Here is a 20,982-nt window from a genome sequence, read left to right as displayed (position 1 = left end):
TAAGGGAGGTTCAACCTGTATATCTTCTCCTTGTTTTCCCTTCCAAAATGTTCCTCATTTCTCTACATGAACTTTTATCTGACCTCTGTCTATCCAATCGCCTAACCTGCCTGAAGTTAGTGCAGACCCCCTCGCAGCTAACCACACCACGTAGTGTTGTCACCTGTAACAAAGTCCAGATCATTCAGACCAGTTACTAACTGGGGGACACCACTGTTCACACCTGTTCAGTCTGTAAATACTCATTAACCACCGCTATCCTTGTTTTTTCTTTCCTTTACATTCTGCCACATTCCCATTAAAGGTGTGAACCTTAATTTTATCAAGCCTTCGATGTGGCACCTTATCAAATGCCTTTTGAAAAATCCATGAACAAAAAATCACTGCACTTTCTTCATCAATACACTCCTCGAAAAATTACGACATAGAAAGAGGCTAATTGGCCCATCGTGTCCGCGCCGGTCAAAAATGAGCTATCCAGCCTAATCCCACTTTCCAGCTCTGGATCCGTAGCCCTGTAGGTTACAGCACTTCAAGTGCATATCCAAGTACTTTTAAAATGTGATGAAGGTTTCTGCCTCTACCACCCTTTCAGGCAGTGAGTTCCAGACCCCCACCACGCTCTGGGTGAAGATATTTTTCCTCATCTCCCCTCTAATCCTCCTACCAATTACTTTAAATCAATGCCCCCCTGGTTATTGACCCCCTCTGATGAGGAAAATAGGTCCATCCTATCCACTCTATCTAGACCCCTCATAATTTTATACACCTCAATCAGGTCTTCCCTCATCCTCCTCTGTTCCAAAGAAAACAACCCCAGCCTATCCAATCTTTCCTCATAGCTAAAATTCCCCACTCCTGGCAACATCCTTGTAAATCTCCTCTGTACTCTCTCTAATGCAATCATATCTTTCCTGTAATGTGACCAGAACTGTACGCAGTACTCCAGCTGTGGTCTAACTAGTATTTTATACAGTTCAAACATAACCCCCCCTGCTCTTGTATTCTAGAACTCCCTTAAATTTATTAGACATTACGCACCTTTTACAAATCTGTGCTGGCTGTGTGTGTGGGGGGTGGGGGGAGAGACGGAAGGTGGACTAGCCAATGTGTCTGCTTTGAAAGGAGGAAGAGATGAAGACATTTCTGAGAATCGGCAACAGCCAGGGAAATTCAGCGTGTAGCCTGGTTTATTTTATGTAACCTTATTACCTTGTGTTGGAAGGGAAGTAAACATTTAATTTTGGTGGTTCTGCAGTATAAATACTTGCTTGTTATCTCTCATGTCCTGTTTTTCCACCTTCTGTTCTACAGGTAACGATTATTAGTGCTTTTGTTTTCCCTCAATTACCTCCAAAACCACTGAATGTTTTCTTTGTCGTCTGCATCGTGCTGAGCTGCACCTCGATTGGTGTTCTTGTAAGTATTGAGATTTTATAACCTGCTTTTCAAAAGTGGTGGTAAATTTATACTGCATGGAATATGTACAGTAAGTAGATATGGATCATTTGTACTTTGTTATATTAATGATTGAAAAGATTCACTAAATGGGGAGGATGATGAGCTCTACACGATACAGGTATTCAGATAAAAGAGTTCTGTACATTGTAAAAGAAATAAAACATATGACTTGGAAGCACAAATTCAGTTTGAGAGGGGTACGCTGCAGTTACAGAGACATGTCTTCACCCCGAGCATGGCTGGGAGCTTTAGGATCTGCAGGGAAATTGGGGAAGTAGTAGGGGAAGTAACAATATTGATAAAAGATACAATTACAACATATTGCACCAAATGATTGACTCTCTGACAAAGGGGAATAAATAAGTTTCTCTGCAGCACCTTTTTGGGGGGAGGGGCGTGACAATCTGATGCTGCATTTCCCACCTTCCCTTCTCTGGTGGGCACCCTAAGATCGGCACGGCTATCGACAAAAGAAATACAAATCAACTGACCCTAGATCCTCCAGCGGGGTCAGGAGCAAAGGTCGGCAGCACCCTGCTATACTTGTCGACTCAGCGGGCCTGAGCCCTCTCGGTCTTTAACTAATCTATTCTACCCACTGCCCAACTTAGGTTTAGTTTTTTCTTTTGACGATCTCCATCACTCACCTGTTTTGTGCCACCTCTAATCTCTGGATGGTGTGCAGGAGATCAGAGATCATAAACCTTGCTCACCTGTGCTCCCTACGCAAAACCATTCGAAGCTAGATACAGTCAGGGTTCTTTGTAATGGATATTATTGTAGAGGGGAAATATATTGCAAACAGGAAGCCATGGGTTTATGTGGCAAATCAGAATTTGCAAAATCTAACCAGATTCCACCAGACCATGCCCCCACCCCCCATACACAATAACCTTCCCCCACCCGCCCCTGCCATACACACACTAAATAATTTTCCTACAAACGGTCGTATGCCATTTCTGAAAGCACAAGTACACCTGTCATTGAGTTGACAATGTAATATTTTTCAGATTTACTGGTATCGCCAAGGGGACCTGGAACCTAAATTCCGGAATCTAATCTACTACAATTTATTTTGCATCCTTATGCTGTGCATATGTGCCAACCTATACTTCCACGGTGTTGGTAAATGACTTGACAGCATCAGCCAGAACATTCACTCCCAGTCTACCACCTGTTTAGAAACTGGAGGCAACGCAGATGAAGTTCTCGAATGTAGAATCTGAAATTCTGGCCTGCACAGCAAGGAAGAATGTTTTGGAAATGTGGAGCGAGTTTCCTTCCCAGTGAGGTATTGTAATCCAGAACTTGAAGCATACTGAATGCAGACTGCGTCCTGTGAGCTGGGGTCGATGGCACAGACATTCATGCAATTTGTTTTCCAGAATAAATTTTAAGACTTGCACTAAATGAACATTCCAGACTTGCCAAGGTTTTGAGATGACACACATTCTCATTTTGTAAAGGGTGTTTTTTTTCTCTCCTGCAAATAATTTTTAAAAATGATTATATAAAGCACTTGAAGGACAATGAGCTGTTTAAACAAAGTATAACACAAAGTAGAAATTAAGATACTGCAAGACAAATAATACTTTTATTTTGTCTTGAGTAATGAAATAATTGCACTATGCAGCCACTTAACTCTACTGGGTTTTTACAATAAAAATGAAATAGCCAAACTGAGACTGTGAACCAATACTAGACAACACAACTGTAAGAAAGAATTGACTTTGTTTTAAAGAATAAATAGTAATAAAATAATTTATATACATTGAACTTGTGTCTACGCTCTCTGTTCATTTGTGCACAAAAATAAGTTGAATACTAATCTGGATAATTCCTTGGTGTCACAAAACTTTGACATAAGTATTTTTATCAAATTTATCGTTGGTATATAGTGCAATTTTGCTTTTGGTAGGTGCAGTTTTTCTCTTCTCCTTAATTATGCTGAGGGCACTTAGTTCCTGTACTTTTCCTACACACTGGTGAAATAGGTTTTTTGGGGAGGGTGCGTGGTGACGAGGCGTGCTTTCCCCATACTGGACTAACATACTTCTAGATTTAAACATCTTTCTGAAATACTATGGCGTTACGACCGAGTGAAACTAAAGACATTTAAACTGTCTTATTTCTAGTGTCTGAATTTTATATATATATATAAAAAAAACATTTCCATTCAAACAACGTGTAACTTAGTTCAAAGTTCTTACAAAAAAGTGTTATAAGGAAGGAGGGGATTATTAAACTAGAAACCTGCACTAAGCTCTAAGGTAATCCTGGGAAAGGTGAAGTAAATTTCTACACCTTTAGCAGTGATGGTCCGAGTCAAAAAAGTAACACTTCCACCTTCACAGGCAGTTTCTCAGCTACTCAAATAAATAATCCTATGTGTCCGTCTTTGACATTATATTAAGGGGAAGGGTGATGTAATTTTTTTATATATACTTCTATAAATGTAGGTAGTTTTCTTGGCAATGTCACATTGTTTTTAGTTTACATTGTTTAGTAAGTTTGCACCACAGGAAATTAAATATAATAACTGATTTTTTTTTTTAAACTACTTAATTCATTTTATGCAGTTTGTCTCTTGAAGGCAGCACCATACATGTAGAAATGTTGAATTTTCAAGAGGATTCTTTAGCCATTGACCATTTCAGTGATGTTCACTGACGGTTAGAGATAACACAATGGTCTCCATAATCAAGTCATCATTTTCAATCATCAGGTTCTGGGCTTTCCAGTGTTGAGCCAATGATGTCCGTGCAGTCTCCTTGGGGTTCTAAAATGGGATCTGAAAACACAAGATAATGAGAACTTACAGGGCGTGTTGTAAGCTAAGGGTATTCAGGCTAGTGAAGGCTCTGGCAATTCAGTATCTTTTTATAAAGTGTGCTGGTCAAGGTGAGATTTGTTAGTGCTGAGTAATGAAACACTTTCCATTTCAGAAACCCAAACATCGGCATCAAGTACTCCCAAGACAGGTTCAAGTACAACACAGCTAAATATGGAGTAAGTTCCCTCATACTGCACCAGTGTGACTTGGAGGGGAACTCGAAGCATTGACGGGCTTCAACAACCACCTTGCTGTGTGTGACATAAGCCAGCGGAGTGATTTCCCTTTAACCCCTCCCCCCTTGACCTCAGTTTTGCTACGGTTATTTGGTGCCATACTTGGTCAGCTGCTACCTTGATGTCGAGAGCAGTTCCTCTCACCTTTTCTCTGGTATTTAGCTCTTGCGTTCATGTCTGGATCAAGGCTTGATTTCAATAAGCTGATCAAAGTCACATAACTAGAATGCAGGAGTGAACACGTGCTGAACATGACTAGTGATTTGGAGAGGAGTTCCGCAAAATAATGAATGTCGAATAGACTCCTCGTAAAACCATGTTACTACCATGTAGATTAACGTCGTCACAAAAAGCTGAGTAAGTTTGTCAAAGAAAAGGATTAAAGGTTAGATGGGTAAGTGCAAATGATAGAATGTCTCTGGACCGTGAGGTTTTTGTTTGTTTTATTTTCCTGGTCTTCCTCAGGAGACGGAGTAAGGTAGCGTCTATATGGGGCTGAAAGATTACAGCGAGAAAAAGCAATCATGTCTGTACAAGAAGACCATAAGGATGGTGAATGTTAGGCACCTTGTACTGTAATATTTTACACTACTGCAGTAGAGGCTGCTCTTACAAACAGTAACTAGTGGGGTGCTGTTGGGTCCTCAACTATTTACAATCTATATTAATAATGACTTGGCTACATTACACTCAGTCCCTTCATCCAAGTTTGCTGATACAAAGATGGGTGGGAAAGCAAGTTGTGAGGAGGACGCAAAGAATCTGCAAAGGGATATAGACAGGCTAAGTGAGTGGACAAACATGTGGCAGATGGTGTATAATGTGGGGTTATCCACTTTGGCAGAAAAAATAGAAAAGCAAATTGCAATTTAAATGGAGAACAATTGCAAAGTACTGCAGTACAGAGGGACCTGGGGGTCCTTGTGCATGAAACACAAAAAGTGAGTATGCAGGTACAGCAAATGATCAGGAAAGCAAATGGAATGTTGGCCTTTATTGTAAGGGGGATAGAATATAAAAGCAGAGAAGTCCTGCTACAACTGTACAGGGTATTGGTGAGGTCACACCTGGAGTACTGCGTACAGTTTTGGTCTCTGTATTTAAGGAAGGATATACTTGCATTGGAGGCTGTTCAGAGAAGGTTCACACGGTTGATTCCGGAGATGAGGGGGTTGATATATGAATATAGGTTGAGCCTATACACATTGGAGTTCAGAAGAATGAGGTGATTTTATTAAAAAATATAATAACGAGGGGACTTGACAAGGTGGATGCAGAGAGGATATTTCCACTCATAGCGGAAACTAAAACTAGGGGACATTGGGCCCGAGTTTCGAGCCGTGCCTAGAACGGCGCAGTCCCAACCTGGATGCCTGTTTTTCGCGCCACAAAGTGCGCCTAAAAAAAACCATTAGATTCTCCGGCTCCCTGCAGGTCCTCTGGCCCTCGGCGCAGCGCAGCAGGAGCTGTAGGGGGCGGAGCCAGGTCCCTGCGCCGAAAACAGCGCCGGGACTTCTGCACATGCGCCCAAAACTGTGTGGGAGGGGCCTCACTGGGGCTGCGTGCATAAGGCTCCTCCCACGGCTAGCTCCTGCTTCCTCCCGACCCGACTCGACTCCCGCTTCCCGCCCCCCGGACTGGACCCGACTCGACTCCCGCTTCCCGCCCCCCGGACTGGACCCGACGCGACTCCCGCTTCCCGCCCCCCGGACTGGACCCGACTCTACTCCCGCCCCCCGGACTGGACCCGACGCGACTCCCGCTCCCCGCTCCCCGGACCGGACCTGACCTCCCTCCACCCGACCCGACCCGACGCCACCTACCTGTAAATCTGGTGCTAGGGACGGGCCCTGCCCGTTCAGTCCTTCCCCCCCCCCCCCCCCCCCCGAAATCTTCCTTCATCCTCTTCCCCCCCCCCAATCTCCTTCCCTCCCCCTTCACCTCCCTTCTCCCCCCCTCCACCTCCCTCTGCTCCCTGCTCCCCCCTCTCTCCCTCTACCCCCCTCCTCCCTCCTCCCTCCTCCCCTCGCTGTCAGAGATAGAGACACACTGGGGGGGGGGGGGGTGCAGGGGGCATCCCAGCACGCTGTTGGAGGGCTCCCGGTGCTGCAGTCGGTAAGTAGAAAATGTTTTATTTATTGATTTAAAAAAAAAATTATTTCTTAATTTTTTTTGATTGATTTATTATTGATGATGGTTCTTTATTTGTAAAACTGAAGTGTTTAATGTTTGTAAACTTCCCTTTAAACCCCCCCCCCACCATTCCCTACGCCTGATTTTCTAAAGTGTAGACAAGGTTTTTTTCGAGCGTACAAAAATCTTCACTTACTCCATTCTAAGTTAGTTTGGAGTAAGTTTTCACTCACGAAACTTTGAAATCAGGTGTAAGTGGCCGGACACGCCCCCTTTTGAAAAAAAAATTCTGTTCCAAAGTGTAACTGTTCTAACTAACGAGAACTGGAGCAAACTAAATGACGAGAATTCCAATTTCTAAGATACTCCGTTCTACACCAGTTGCTCCTAAAAATCAGGAGCAAATCATGTGGAAACTTGGGGCCATAGTCTCAGAATAAGGGGCCGCCCATTTAAAACAGATGAGGAGAAATTTCTTCTCTCAAAGGGTTGTTAATCTATGGAATTCTCTGCTCCAGAGAGCTGTAGAGGCTGGGTCATTCAATATATTTAAGGCGGAGATAGATTTTAGAGCAATAAGGGAGCAGGCAGTGAAGTGTAGCTGAGTCCATGCTCAGACCAGCCATGACCTGGCTAAATGGCCTGCTCCTGCTCCTATTTCTTATGTGATGGAACACTCCCCACTTGCCTGGATGAGTGCAGCTCCAACAACACTCAAGAAGCTCGACACCATCCAGGACAAAGCAGCCGCTTGCTCCTGCACCTGCACCATCTACAAGATGCGCAACAGCAAATCGCTAAGGCTTCTTTGGCAGCGCCTCTCAAACCCGCGACCTCTACCACCTCGAAGGACAAGGGCAGCAGGCTAATAGGAATACCACCACCTCCACGTTCGCATACCATCCTGATTTGGAAATATATCGGCTGTTCCTTCATTATTAGGTCAAAATCCTCTAACTCCCTAACAAACAGCACTGTGGGAGTACCTTCACCACACGGACTGCAGCAGTTCAAGGTGGCGGCTCACCACCACCTTCTCAAGGGGCAATTAATGCCGGCCTTGCCAGCAACGCCCCCATCCAAGAAAAAAGGTAGGTGGAGGTTTACCCGGCGTTTGGCTATGCTGGGAGTACACACAAAGCTGACACTGAGCGATCAGAATGAAGAGTGTCCATTTCATTAGGTACCGTTAGTAAAATGGCTACATCTTCCGAAGCACAAAGATATCCTTGTGTTAATGCTGCAAGTGAAACTATTAAGATACCAATTTCTAAGAAATGCAAAGCAACTTTATTACTTTCTTAATAACAATGGGCATATATGTTCATTGAAAAAATAAATTTGCATATAACCGCATGCAAACATTCCTTACCCGTCAGTGTTGTCAACGGCAAAACGGAATCATTATCGATGTCATCTGTTGATTGAATAAACCCATGATCCAAGGAAACAATAAGTGTTGTTTCTTCATCGATATTGGGAGAACCGAGATCCTGTTGAATGGAAATATTTATTGAGAAAACGTATAAATTACATCCTGAATTCAGCCATAAGCAGCAGTGAGAATGTGAACAGTGCACTATTTGGTTTAAAAAATGCATGAAAACCTTTTAGGTGTGTAATACAATAGCAATAATAGAATGTATGTATATTATCTGATAAGAATTAGGTGTCGGTCATATGGCCCCTCGAGCCTGCAATAAGATCTTGGCCTCAACTCCACTTCCCCTCCTGCTCCCTATAACCCTCGACTCCCTGGTGATTAAGCTTAAAAGTCAACAGACTCAACCTCTTGGGTCACCCAGCCATCTCTCCTATGGTTTCTTTGCCAAGATCTACATATGCACAACAGTACTGCGACATTTTATTTGTTGATTAATTATATAGTGAAATCTGACTTTGACAGCTCCTACCTCAGTTACGTAGGCAGCACTTAGATCAGACTGCACCTCAACGTCCTGTCGGAGGTCTGAGTCATTAATATTTACATCCGTGCCCACGACACCGTCAGCGTTCAGGTTTGATTGGCCAATTTCTGTTTCAGCGAGGTCTGTCTGACCTGGGCTTTGACCATCAGCTAACTTTGCCTGCTCAATCTCACTGTAGGCATCAGCGCCTAGAGTCGTGGAGTTAATCTGGTGCTCTGTCAAATGCGTCTGCTCAATTTCTGAGTCCACAGTCAGCTCAGCTTGGGTTATAGAAGAAGTGATGTCGTCAGTGGCAACGGCGTGGATGATGACACTGGGATGTGTCATTTGTACACTGACATTTTCATTCGCGCTGTGAAGGAGAGCGTCCGGCTGCCGAGATAGACCAAAATTGGTCGTCAACATTTTCACCAGTAATATTTTTAAAACTATAAGCACTTAGCTCATGAACTGCACCCTTTAAACAATCACACACTGTGAATTAAACATGCAACAGGTTCAGGAAATATTTCATAATTTTTCCAAAAAGGGATTGATAATGGAGAGATATGAAGACAAATAGAATCCAAAATACAAATGTTTACTAGTTGCTGTAAGCTATACACATATTTATATCTATAATATATCGGCCCGGAATTTGCAGAAAGTAATAACAGTGAACTGTCAGTGTTCAGTTATTACCACTTTGAAACTGACCGCAACTTCAGGATTTAGCGCATGTGCACCCTAACGCTGAAATCTTGAACTTGGTCAGTCATTCACTGCTCCGACACTACGCCCCCCCATAGTCAGCAATCAGCGAAATGGATGGAAACTGGGCTCTTCCACAGTAATATCGCTGTGAAACATCCCATTAAAAGTTAGACCCTTTTAGATTAGGTTTTTAACAGTGTATTGACTGCTAAACAAAGGTTATGGCCCTGAAAATCTCATTTTAATTTTGTGGAGTGTCAAATTTATTCATTTTAATAAAAATTACAATTTGTAAGAAAGTTTAAAATTTTTCTTCAATTTAAAAAAAAGTTTGTCCATATTTATTTCAGGGTGAGCTTTTCCCCGTGTGAGAGCCCAATCTTTGTTTTGCTCTCCAATAATTTACAAACATCTTGCCGCAGCGATCGGCAGGTCCTCCCGGGAAGCTCACTTTGGGGTCGGCGGCAAACGCCTTTGCTTCACTGCTGACCCTAAATTCCAGGTCATTAAAAGTCTTGCCTATAGCACGTACTTTAAATGTCACACTTACTTCCTGTTATACTTTCCCTATCACAATTGGTTGATAACACCCAGATTGTTAGAAGCCAGCCTAGCTCCCAACTCAACAAGAGCAATGACACAGATCTTTCAGTAACACATTAAAAATATTACATCTATTGCATGCCTGACAGCACACTTGGTTATAGAAACATAGAAAATAGGTGCAGGAGTAGGCCATTCAATATGATCATGCAACTTCAGTACCACACTCCTGCTTTCTCTCCATACCCCTTGATCCCTTTAGCCGTAAGGGCCACATCTAACGATCTGCTCTCAAATTCTTTCTGTGGTAGAGAATTCCACAGGTTCACAACTCTCTGGGTGAAGAAATTTCTCCTCATCTCGGTCCTAAATGGCTTACCCCTTACCCTTCGACTGTGACCCCTAGTTCTGGACTTCCCCAACATCGGGAACATTCTTCCCGCATCTAACCTGTCTAATCCCGCCAGAATTTTATGTTTCTATGAGATCCCCTCTCATTCTTCTAAATTCCAGTGAATATAAGCCTATAGATACAAAATGCTATTAAAACAGTGTTTCTGAGATGGTCTGAAACTGACGAGCACATTTCAATCTGCAAAGTTTTCTGGACAGTACATGGTACAATGTTCCATCATCCATTTTCCACAGGAGCAATGCCACAAGAAATAAATTGATATGATTCGCGTGCAAAAACATCACGTTCTTGGTGTCATTCTTTCTGTTACACCATTCTTAACATGACTCTTTTGAACAATAGCCTGAAAATACCAAGCACTTTCCAATCTACAACATTCCCAGACCAAATAGCGATTGACCTGAGCCTGCATTTACTTAACAACTCGACCTTGTGGTCCAAAAGGGACACAGATATACCTTAGCAGTATAGATAGGATATACGGCCCAGAAACAGGCCATTCAGCCCAACCAGTCCATACGGGCATTTATGCTCCACGCGAGCCGCCTCCTGTCTTTCCTCATCGAAATCTGTCAGCATAACCCTCTATTCCCTTCTCCCTCATATGAGGCCGTGAAAGGTGCTAAAAACAATGCAAGTCTTTCCTTCAGGGCCACTAGATCGGAGTTACAACATTGACTAGGGACACAGCTGAACGCATGCACATTCATAGGCAAGCCCAGAGGCTTCTGAATGGCAGCTAAATGACATGATCAGAGAGCAGACGGTCCCATAGATATTTGGCACAAAACGTCACCAATAACTTCCAGACCCCTACCTGACCTGGGATATCTTGCATTATCACCAGGAACAGACAAGAAATGTAAAATGTATCTTTAATCACCAATTCCACTTGTTAGCATGAAATAGAGAAATCAGGATGTCTTGTTGAAAATTGAAACACCTCATGTTAAAACTGTAATAAGTTACAATCACCTTCAAAATTACTTTAAAAAAATCCGTTCCTGAGATGTGGGCGTCGCTGGCAAGGCCGGCATTTATTGCCCATCCCTAATTGCCCCTTGAGAAGGTGGTGGTGAGCCGCCTTCTTGAACCGCTGCAGTCCGTGTGGTGAAGGTGCTCCCACAGTGCTGTTAGGGAGGGAGTTCCAGGATTGTGACCCAGCGACGATGAAGGAATGGCCGATATATTTCCCAGTCAGGATGGTGTGTGACTTAGAGGCATGATGACAATTATAATAATTACTTAATATTAAGGTAAACTACATGATCATTCTACTGATATTACTGAACCACAAGATCTGATTCTTAAACCCACACTTACTGAGAGAGTATGCACAATGATCTGTTCAGGGGACGATGGTGAAGTGAGGGTGACAGTCGGACTGGTTGTCAGTGTTATAGGAAGGCCTTGACTGGAGCTTGTCTGAATCAGGTACGTTCCTGGCGTTCCCGTGGGCTGCAATCGGAAAGACTAGAGGGCAGAAAGAACAACAGAGTGAGCTTTCACATAAAATAGCAACATTCAACCCACTAATTTTGGTCGATAACCAGAGGGCACAGATTTAAGTTAATTGGCAAAAGAACCAGAGGCGACATGAGGAAAAACGTTTTTACCCAATGAGTGGTGAGGATTTGGGACGTGCTGCCTGATAGGGCGGGGGATACAGATTCAATAGTCGCCTTCAAAAGGGAGTTGGATAAATACTTGAAGCATAAACATTTGCAGGATATGGGGAAAGAGCGGGGGAGGGGGACTGACGGGATCGCTCTTCGATAGCTGGCGCAGACTCGATGGGCCGAATGGCCTCCTTCCGGGCGGTACTATTTGAGTAAATAAAAATGAATTTTTTAAACAATAGTTCATTTGGAATTACGTAGAAATTAAGACAAGGAAACAGGCCAATCAGTCTGTGTTGACATTCCCATTGCTACCTTTTAGCATCTAGACTTCCCCCCACCCCCGCAATTTATGAGAGCAGCTGATCTTTTAGGTTCCATTAGTGCTGCGCGGTAATCCCTAGGAACAGCACAAGATCACTTTACAGTCCTGCATGAATTTAACTCCTGACACCCAGCTGGATCAGGAATTTGGCGATTAGACAGCAACCCATGTTTGTTAACTGTGTTTCAAACTTTTCCTAATACTTAAAACACTCGCTATTTATGGCTGCTGCTGCAGACTATTAATGAATGGGTGATGTTTCTTTTTAGTTGTTAATTTCTCCCCTCTCCTGAAAGTGTTGCTGGCATACCCTCAGGTACCTCACCCGAAGGTCCATTCGTCATCTAGGAGTCTCGACCAGACTACTTGAGTACAGAAGGTATCCTGCCTTCACCAGGCTGTCCAGCAGGGGTCGGTAGTGAGTCCCCTTTCTGGCCAGAGCTGCTGAGTCCAACTACTGCCCTGGCTAACATCAACAAACCAAGGCTTTCCTTTTCTGTATGGCAGGTAATGCTTTTCTCCATTAAGCTGTTGGAGAAAGAAGACTTGCATTTCTATAGCGCCTTGCACGCCCACTGGATGACCCAAAGCGCTTTGCCATCAATGAAGTACTTTTGGAAGTGTAGTCACTGCTGTAATGTCGGAACTCCCCCTGCTCTTCTTCAAAATAGTGCCTTGGGATCTGTTTTGTCCACCTGAGGGTGGACGGGGCCTCGGTTTAACGTCTCATCTGAAAGACGGCACCTCCGAGTGTCAGCCTGGATTTTTATGCTCAAGTTCCTGGAGTGGGACTTGAACCCACAACCTTCTGACTCAGAGGCGAGTGTGCTGCCCACTGAGCCACGGCTGACACAGAACTGGGATGGTATGCACATCGGGATAGAGGTAAGATAACGAACATACAAAGATGTTTGGATCGGAAAAAAACCCAGCTGTTCCTTCCAATTGATCCCATTCTGCAATGGCGCAACTTCAGCACACCATGACTCTCCCCACCCCACCCCGCCTACCCGCCCAGCCCAGCCCCACCCAGCGCACCCCAGCCCCGCCCAGCGCACCCCAGCCCCGCCCCACCCACCTAGCCCCACCCAGCCCCGCGCAGCCCCGCCCCGCGCCACCCAGCCCCGCCCCGCGCACCCCAGCCCCGCCCCACCCACCCCGCCTAGCCCCCACCCGCCCAGCCCAGCCCCGCGCCCCACCCAGCCCATCCATCCATCCAATCTCCTGGGAGAGGCACAGCACCAGAGAAGGCTAATTTGGGCGGGGAAGGGGGGGGGGGAGGGTCTTGGAAATTCCTCTCTGACCCTCAAAAACAACCAAACAAATTGCAGGAGACCACAGTAACAGACATGCCAGCTGCAGTTAGGAACTCGGCCAGTTCTCTTTCGAACGTTTTCAGCGAATCTTCACTCACTGAGGTGGCAACTTGCTCCAAAGATACCCGAGCGTTTGCCAGCGCCCATGAACTGTAACCCAGCAAGTGTTGGCACTTTCAGGAGAGATGACCAGAAATGCCTTCTGACATCTAACCTAGTTCTATCTTGACGCAACTTACACGCAGGTCCCCCCCGAACATATCGAACTCGATTAGTCTTTCCACATGGACTGAATCTCTTCCTTTCATTATCCTAAAGACCGCAATCAGAGTCTCTGTTGTTCTAGAGTAGAACGCCCAAGCGTTCTCAGTGTATCGTGGCCACTCGGGGTCTTTAAACTCGGCATCAATCTGGTGGCCCTCCACTAAACCTTTTCCAGCACCTCTGTCACCCGCCATGTGAGCGGACAGAAACTGGATGGTATTCTGGACGAGGCCAAACCCAGTTCTGATCATGTTCCTGGTGCTATGTCCACTGAAACCTGTAACTGGTGCACACATTAATGAAGTAACATGAAATGATACTGAAGTGGTGAATTCTGTTATTGTTGCTAACATGGAAAGCCTAGCTCAGGACAACTTTTAAATAATTGCACCTTCACAATCATGCATACATTTCACAACAAGAGCAGAGCATTTGTCCAATTAGTTTCAATTTCCTTACTGATAGTGAACTCCATCTTTTTAAGTTATTTTTCCTCGGTAACACAATGCTTCCATAGGAAATGGGAGCAACATTTTCCCAGTGCGAATGGGAAATGAGAAATTGGTGCCATATTTGACCCTGAAATGAGCTTCCGACCACATATCCGCAGCATAAGTAAGACCGCCTATTTCCACCTCCGTAACATTGCCCGTCTCTACCCTTGCCTCAGCTCATCTGCTGCTGAAGCCCTCATCCGTGCCTTTGTTACCTCTAGACTTGACTATTCTAACGCACTCCTGGCTCGCATCCCATGTTCTAGCCTATGTAAACTAGAGGTGATCCAAAACTCGGCTGTCCGTGTCCCACTCACCCATCACCCCTGTGCTGATTGAGCTACATAAGAACATAAGAAATAGGAGCTAGAGTCGGCCATTTGGCCCCTCGAGCCTGCTCCGCCATTCAATATCATGGCTGATCTGATCATGGGCTCAGCTCCATTTCCCTGCCCGCTTCCCATAACCCCTGACTCCCTTATCGCTCAAAAATCTGTCTATCTCCGCCTTAAATATATTCAATGACCCAGCCTCCACAGCTCTCTGGGGTAGAGAATTCCACAGATTTACAACCCTCAGGGAAGAAATTCCTCCTCATCTCAGTTTTAAATGGTCGACCCCTTAATCTTGAAACTATGCCCCCTAGTTCTAGATTCCCCCACGAGTGGAAATATCCTCTCTGCATCCATCCTGTCAAGCCCCCTCATCATCTTATATGTTTCAATAAGATCATTCTTCTGAACTCTAATGAGTATAGGCCCAACCTACTCAACCTTTCTTCATAAGTCAACCCCGTCATCTCAGGAATCAACTGCATGAACCTTCTCTGAACTGTCTCTAATGCAAGTATATCCTTCCTTAAATACAGAGACCAAAACTGTACGCAGTACTCTAGGTGTGGCCTCACCAATACCCTGCACAGTTGGAGCAGGACCTCTCTGCTTTTATATTCTATCCCCCTTTCAATAAAGGCCAACATTCCATTTGCCTTCCTGATTACTTGCTGTACCTGCATACTAACTGTTTGTGTTTCATGCACAAGGACCCCCAGGTCCCTCTGTACTGCAGTACTTTGTAATCTCTCTCCATTTAAATAATAATTTGCTTTTTTATTTTTTTCTGCCCAAGTGGATAACCTCACACTTTCCCACATTATATTCCATCTGCCAAATTTTTGCCCACTCACTTAGCCTATCTATATCCCTTTGCGGATTTTGTGTTCTCCTCACAACTTGCTTTCCCACCCACCTGTATATCATCAGCAAACTTGGCTACATTACACTCGGTCCCTTCATCCAATATAGATTGTAAATAGTTGAGGCCCCAGCACCGATCCCTGCGGCACTCCAGTTTTTACTGTTTGCCAACCGGAAAATGACCCATTTATCCCGACTCTCTGTTTTCTGTTAGTCAATTCTCGATCCATGCTTATATATTCATCATAGACAGTCCCTCGTATCGAGGATGACTTGCTTCCATGCCAAAAAGGGATGAGTTCACAGGTGTTTCAATGAAGGACCTAATATTCCAAATCCCGAACTACATCCTGAAGGGTGGAAGATGCCTGTGGGTGGATTTTTTTAACGTGGGGTGACCGTTGCACACCAGCCACCACACGGGCTTGACAGAGCGAGGTCTTGGTCCAGTGACAAGGGTTAACCAGGACGACTGGAGACCTGCTCTGCTGCACGGACCTAGTGCGCACACATATCGCAGTGTGAGCTGGCCCGTACTGCCCCCAACCCTGTGAACTTTTATCTTGTGCACTGGCTTCCGGTTAAGCCACGCCTCGATTTCAAAATTCTCATCCTTGTTTTCAGATCCCTCCATGGCCCTCGCCCCTCCCTATCTCTGTAATCTCCTCCAGCCCCACAACCCCCTCGAGATATCTGCGCTCCTCTAATTCTGCCCTCTTGAGCATCCCTGATTATAATCGCTCCACCATCGGTGGCCGTGCCTTCTGTTGCCTGGGCCCCAAGCTCTGGAACTCCCTCCCTAAACCTCTCTGCCTCTCAACCTCTTTCCTCCTTCAAAACGCTCCTTAAAACTTACCTCTTTGACCAAGCTTTTGGCCACCCGCGCTAATTTCTCCTTATGTGGCTCGGTGTCAAATTTCTAATCGTGTAATACTCCTGTGAAGCACCTTGGGACGTTTCAGGCGCTATATAAATACAGGTTGTCATTGTTTGTTACTGTAACCCTGGGAGTGCAGCCATGGAATTACTATTGACTTTGCTTTGCCTGGTTTGTTGCCCAGGGTATGCAGCAGTTAGGGCCCAACATGTCACTGAGTGGGTTTGCTGTAATTTAGTGAGCTCAGCAGTTTGAAATGTTTGTTCTCAGCTGCTCCACTGATGGAGTTAGTACATATTCATCGGGGGAGGGGCATTGCTGGGCAGACGTTTTGTGCATATAGACCTCTAAAATCCAAGCAGCTTAGGTTGAACATAGGCACTTACACAACATGTACAGCACAGAAACAGGCCATTCGGCCCAACCAGTCCAGTCCGGCGTTTATGCTCCACTCGAGCCTCCTCCCGTCTTTCCTCATCGAAATCTATCAGCATAACCCTCTATTCCCTTCTCCCCCATTGGCTTGTCCAGCCTCCCCTTAAATGCATCGATACTATTCGCCTCAACCACTCCCTGGATTACATCTATCTCGACCCTTCCACCAATGGGAACAGTTTCTCTCGATCTACTCTGTCCAGACCCCTCATAATTTTGAACACCTCGATCAAATCTCCTCTCAACCTTCTCTGCTCCGAGGAGAACAACCCCAGCTTCTCCAGTCTCTCCAAACTCGCTGTCCTCTGCTCGAATAGTTATCTTTAATGTTTCCAGGAGAGCATAGAGTTCATCGTACCGTGACACTGTAGGTGAAATTCTCGCTGATTTGCTATACTTACAGGTAGGAATTCAAATCTCTGTAGCGTCCCCGCATTCAGTGTGATTGTTTCACAATCTGTACTGCTACCACAAGAATCACCTGATGCTGCACACAAATTAATAAAGTAACTGAGCCATTACAAACATATTTCATTCTCATTACATACATATATGGCAATACAATATTTAGAAAAAAACAAAAAAGCAAGACTTGCATTTATATAGCACCTTTCACGACCACAGGACATCTCAAAACGCTTTACAGCCAATGAAGCACTTTTTGAGTGTAGTCACTGTTGTAATGTGGGAAACGTGGCAGCTAATTTGTGCACAGCAAGCTCCCACAAACAGCAATGTGATAATGACCAGTTAATCTGTTTTTTTGTTATGTTAATTGAGGGATAAATATTGGCTAATAAAGAACTCCCCTGCTCTTCTTCAAAATAGTGCCATGGGATTTTTTAAATCCACCTCAGAGATGGTTTAATGTCTCATCCAAAAGACGACACCTCCGACAGTGCAGCACTCCCTCAGCACTGCCCCTCCGACAGTGCAGCACTCCCTCAGTACTGCCCCTCCGACAGCGTGGCACTCCCTCAGTACTGGCCCTCCGACAGTGCGGCACTCCCTCAGTACTGCCCCTCCGACAGTGCGGCACTCCCTCAGTACTGCCCCTCCGACAGTGCGGCACTCCCTCAGTACTGCCCCTCCGACAGTGCGGCACTCCCTCAGTACTGCCCCTCCGACAGTGCGGCACTCCCTCAGTACTGCCCCCCGACAGTGCGGCACTCCCTCAGTACTGCCCCTCCGACAGTACAGCACTCCCTCAGTACGGCACTCCCTCAGTACTGCACTGGGAGTGTCAGCCTAGATTTTTTTTACGCTCAAGTACCTAGAGTGGGACTTGAACCCACAACCTTCTGACTCAGAAACCTGAGTGCTGCCCCCTGAGCCACGGTTGACACTTTTGCTATTAAATTAGGTGAAAGAGGACAGGAGACGGGTTGCGCGGGAAACCCGTGTAGAAATGAAAAGTACGGCATTCCTCAGCACTGAAACCCTTCAAAACTCAGGAAGAAACAAGGATAAAAAGTGGCATAGATTGGTGCCGTGATGGGACAGTAGCCTACTGACACTTGGCCCGTCCGGGGCATCGACCCCCTCCCCCCCACCCCCTCCCGACCTCGGGCTGACCTCCCTTTATCCGGCAAAATCCCTTATTTGGCACAGGCCAGGTCCCGAGGATGCCGGATACGGGAGGGTCCACCTGTACACTGTTTTGGAATACTGTATCCCACATTCCCGCCAAGCTGGCTGAAGGTCCTGCACAGACCACTTACCAGCCGTTGAATGGGAGTTTGCGCACGTGAGAAATTTTGAGCGGGCCGTACAGCCCGCCAACGAGACTGCGCACCGAAAGATAACGAGGGGAAGCACGGAGTGTGGGGCACCGCAGAGTGATGGTGTGCCCCGCAGTAATTGCCCGACGGTCAGAGTTACCGATCGCAGATATGTTGTCGTGGGGAGCATCGCGGGTTGGGCTGGGGGTTCCTCACACAACGTCGAGGCAGCTGGTTTCAGAGTTGCCCACGTCAGGGAACCGGGGGGAGCTGAAACTGTTCGCCCGCAGAAAGGGATGTGGAAGGGAAGAGACCACGTGAGAGAAGTAGACTTAAATTGAAAAAAAAATACTTGGCGCATTTACTGAGACTCAGGCTGTTCAAGTGAGCACTTGTAATTCAAGTTATACATTTAGTAATCCAGAAAGTGATTATCCCTTAGAGTTATTCTCATGACAGTTCACAGATGAACATGGGAAAAGGATGGAAGTAAACAGCGGGCTTTGAACAGATGAGTTTAATGTTGTGGATCTGGAAACTGATGTTAAACCCATTTTTTCAGATGCCGATGGACTTGCTGAGCATTTCCAGTATTTTCTGTGTTTACTTTTTGCATTTTTTCTTGTCTTTACTTTGTGGCCCGGAATTCGCGCAGAGAGCATCCCAGGCAGATCCCGCGATCTCTGTGGCGAGAAGCTCGGCTTTCCCGACGTTCAGTGGCGATCAGCGCGAGTTAACGGGGAATCACCGGCGCCAGCTGTTGGGACGGCAACAAGCTGCCTGAGCAGCCAATCACAATGCAGAATTCTCAGAGACTGGGAACCAGGAAGTGAAGAAACTCCTTTCATTATAACTTTAACAAATTGTAGAGCAAAGCAAAGATTGGGGCTCCCACACAGGGAAACGGCAAAGCTAAAATAAAGATGAACAAACTTAAAAAATGTATACTTTAAAAAAAAAGTTTCTTAAAAACTGTAATTTTTCTTAAAATGGATCATTTTGACACTCCACAAAATTAAAATTTGGTTTTCAGGTCCATAACCTGTGTCTAGCAGTCACCACGCTGTTAAAACCCCAGTTACATCTAATCTAACAAGGATCTAACTTTTAATGGGGTGCTCAGCGATACTAGAATCAGAGAACGGTTACAGCGCAGGAGGCCATTCGGCCCATCGAGCCCGTGCCCGCTCTCTGCAGGAGCAGCTCAGCCAGTCCCCCTCCCCCGCCCTTTCCCCGTAGCCCGGCACATTTTCTTCTCTCAGGGACTTCTCCAACTTTTGAAAGCCACGATTGAGTCTGCCTCCACCACCCTGTCAGGCAGCGCATTCCAGATCCTAACCACTCGCTGCGTAAAAAATATTTTTTCTCTGGTCGCCTCTGGTTCTCGACCTTTCTGCCAATGGGAAAATCCCAAGTTTTTGTCAGTTTCACTGACTGCCGGCTGTGGTGGGGGAGGGGGGGTTCCACAGCGCAGCGTTGGAGCGGTGAGTGACTGACCCCAACTTCAGTCATTTCCACCGTACGAAGCCCGTGCGCTATATCCTGACGTCGCGGGTCAGTTTCAAAGGCAGTAATGACAGCGAACGGCGACAGTTCGCCGTTATCACCAACCGCAAATTCCGGGCCATTGTTTGCTGGTTATGCCACGTTTATAAAACAGTAGCGCTGTGAACTGGTGGGGACATGGGGTTCCACGCTAACGGCTCCGCGAGGATAAACTGAAGCAGCACTCGTACATAACCGCTGTAACTTAAAGACATACCGACGTGAGTAATCTGCACGGGGATCTGCAAAGCTGCTACTGGACTATTGGGGACGCTGCTATTTTCCTCCAGCTGAGCTAGTCGAACCCGTAGATGCTGGACAGAGGAAGAATTGGCGTTGCGCGAACTCGATGCGGTTTGACTCTCGGGTAACTGGTGTGCTGGGGTATGTGGCTGCCGCAAGCTCTCCACCAACTGCCGCAAGCTCTCCACCAATTCTGCCATTAAAAGAAAGGAACGTTAGAACTGGAGCTCTGGCAAGTAATAATTTCACTGTGCAAGTGAAAATACGGATTATATTTGCCCCAGCTGCAAGTTCAGTCCGTCATTGCCAACGGAGCGATCTACAGGTTGATCAAGTTGACTGGTTTTTCAAATATAATTAACAATATAAGATACCTGGTCACAGTTAACATAGAGCAACAAAAACGTTATGATACATTTATTATAAAGATAGATAAATGGCCACATTTTCTGAGCGAATTTTAATAATATTTGAAGACAAAATGTGGTAAAGCTTCTACATAAGAATTAGGAACAGGAGTAGGCCATCTGGCCCCTCGAGCCTGCTCCGCCATTCAACAAGATCATGGCTGATCTGGCCGTGGACTCAGCTCCACTTACCCGCCCGCTCCCCATAACCCTGCAGTTCAAAAATCTGTCTATCTTAGCCCTTAAATATATTCAATGACCCAGCCTCCACAGCTCTCTGGGGTAGAGAATTCCAAAG

The 20,982-nt window shown here is 45.7% G+C and overlaps 2 protein-coding genes across 7 annotated transcripts in view; one reads left to right on the top strand and one right to left on the bottom strand.

The window, feature by feature from the left end:
• Window positions 1-3,270, top strand: part of tmem243b (transmembrane protein 243, mitochondrial b) — a 43,001-nt gene extending 39,731 nt beyond the window's left edge. Inside the window, exons 4-5 of one of the 2 annotated variants that reach the window (XM_070897069.1) lie at window positions 1,315-1,419; window positions 2,472-3,270. In XM_070897069.1, the coding sequence (XP_070753170.1) occupies window positions 1,315-1,419; window positions 2,472-2,594 (228 nt within the window). In that variant the 3' untranslated portion in view covers window positions 2,595-3,270. The remainder of the gene's footprint in view (window positions 1-1,314; window positions 1,420-2,471) is intronic. The other variant, XM_070897068.1, reaches the window with a different exon arrangement.
• Window positions 3,075-20,982, bottom strand: part of dmtf1 (cyclin D binding myb-like transcription factor 1) — a 69,152-nt gene continuing 51,244 nt past the window's right edge. For 4 of the 5 annotated variants that reach the window (XM_070897062.1, XM_070897063.1, XM_070897064.1 and 1 more), the window contains 6 exons: window positions 20,252-20,470; window positions 17,170-17,255; window positions 11,566-11,715; window positions 8,577-8,963; window positions 8,036-8,156; window positions 3,075-4,252 (listed from right to left, as the gene is read on the bottom strand). In XM_070897062.1, the coding sequence (XP_070753163.1) occupies window positions 4,176-4,252; window positions 8,036-8,156; window positions 8,577-8,963; window positions 11,566-11,715; window positions 17,170-17,255; window positions 20,252-20,470 (1,040 nt within the window). In that variant the 3' untranslated portion in view covers window positions 3,075-4,175. The remainder of the gene's footprint in view (window positions 4,253-8,035; window positions 8,157-8,576; window positions 8,964-11,565; window positions 11,716-17,169; window positions 17,256-20,251; window positions 20,471-20,982) is intronic. The other variant, XM_070897067.1, reaches the window with a different exon arrangement.

Source organism: Pristiophorus japonicus, chromosome 13, assembly GCF_044704955.1.
Source record: "Pristiophorus japonicus isolate sPriJap1 chromosome 13, sPriJap1.hap1, whole genome shotgun sequence".
Lineage (NCBI taxonomy): Eukaryota > Metazoa > Chordata > Chondrichthyes > Pristiophoridae > Pristiophorus > Pristiophorus japonicus.
This window is presented reverse-complemented; position numbering and strand designations above follow the sequence as displayed.